This window comes from Cariama cristata, unplaced genomic scaffold, assembly GCF_000690535.1.
Source record: "Cariama cristata isolate BGI_N322 unplaced genomic scaffold, ASM69053v1 scaffold12142, whole genome shotgun sequence".
NCBI classification, from domain to species: domain Eukaryota; kingdom Metazoa; phylum Chordata; class Aves; order Cariamiformes; family Cariamidae; genus Cariama; species Cariama cristata.
The window spans coordinates 32,525-34,076 of NW_009604458.1; the positions used below are offsets into that span (position 1 = coordinate 32,525).

A 1,552-nucleotide genomic window follows, 5' to 3' on the forward strand; every position below is an offset into this window, starting at 1 on the left:
ACCTGGGCCAGACTTCTTCCCTAGTCCCCTCACCTCTTCCCCAGAAGCACTGTCTGCTGGGGTTGTAGCAATGGTAAATTAGGTCCCTCATCTTAAATCTGAATGTTCACATTAAATTATTAGTGTATGTAAAAACATGGCTGAGAACTCACAGGCAGAAGAGAGAGGACTTTCCAGAGCAGTTGACTCAGGCAAACCTGAAACAAATGTACAAGGACAAGGAATACACCAACCTGAAAAGAAGTTACAAGGACAAGGAATGCAACATTCTCAGACTTGAAGCTTTTCCACACATTTTTTTCAAGATAGTTGCACAGCCAAAGCTGCTCAAAATAACTGAAGGCACAAGAATCCGTCAGATCAGAAAACATAAGGCAACATCAGTACGGGGGGTTCCTACCAGCATGTTCTTAATAGAAACATTGTCAAAAATGGCAAGCAATCATGTTTTTTCTTTTAATAGAGACAGCAAAATAGCCCAGGATGCCTAGTATCAACAGGTTTTTAGAATTTTATGGAGAAAGAGCTACTCCAGGTTATTTCTTGGAAGTGAAGGCAGCAGACATGCTGTGTTCCTGCATTCCTCAGCTTGTGGTTATAATAACTCTGAATTGTGTTAATGTAGAGCTGTAAGAGCGCAGATGGGTCTGAGCCAGCCACACTGAAGAGCAGACACTGCAGGTCTTTTGGGCTGCAAGTAGTTCAGCTGTGGGGAGGATGTACTGCACCGGACAACGTTGAGGAGTAACAATGAGGAGGTGTTACAGCAGCCTATGCTCCCTGATAAGTCCATGCCTACATACTGAGAAATTAGGTCCTGCAGATTTTACACTTAGGGAAATGGCTTCTGAACTAGCAGCTCTATCTTCTTCCCCCACAGAAACTATGCAATGAAGATCAAGAAGCCTTTTTCTCTGCACTATGACCCATTCACCAGCAGCATAGAGGTCATGAACACACCTCAGAAAGTCAAGAGGGCACTCTGTCAAATGAAAGAGGAACTGAAAAACCTCTGCTTGGCACTTGAAAACCTCTCTTAAAACTACAGCAGTTCATCTCGCCTGGCACTGAGATACTTGTAGACGGTTCCAGTACTTGAAGATTTAGTGATGAAGTTGTAGTTGCATGCTAAAATCTTTAACCCACAAAACAGCTCTGTTAAGCTAATCTTTTCACTGTAATTTAGGTTGCTGACTTAACCGTGTTAATTAGTTCCTAGAGTATGTTTCAATGACAAACAATACAAAATTACTCCAATTTTTGGTAGGTGATATGAACTACAGCTGTTTAGAATGTATTTATCTGTTATTATTGGACTCTTATAAGTTGTTTTTATTCACTTGCCACCTTTTCAAGTTATCTGTCACAAAATAGCACTATAACTCTTCAGCCTCACAGTCTTACTTGCTGCTTAAATGACATGACCACGATCTTTTAGGTTGGCTAGCTGCCTACAGTTAGCAGTCCTTGCAGCTAGCTCATTTCTGCTACCAATTACTATCAGCTATTGTGCTTATAAACTATGAATGGTTCCCTTACAATGTGCAAATGC

The 1,552-nt window shown here is 41.2% G+C and overlaps 1 protein-coding gene across 1 annotated transcript in view; it reads left to right on the forward strand.

Moving 5' to 3' along the window:
* The window catches only part of LOC104158076 (tyrosine 3-monooxygenase-like), a 32,196-nt gene extending 31,156 nt beyond the window's left edge, over positions 1-1,040 (forward strand). The window contains exon 12 of the mRNA XM_009695635.1: positions 881-1,040. Coding sequence (XP_009693937.1) covers positions 881-1,040 — 160 coding nt within the window. The remainder of the gene's footprint in view (positions 1-880) is intronic.
* Positions 1,041-1,552: the final 512 nt, after the last annotated feature.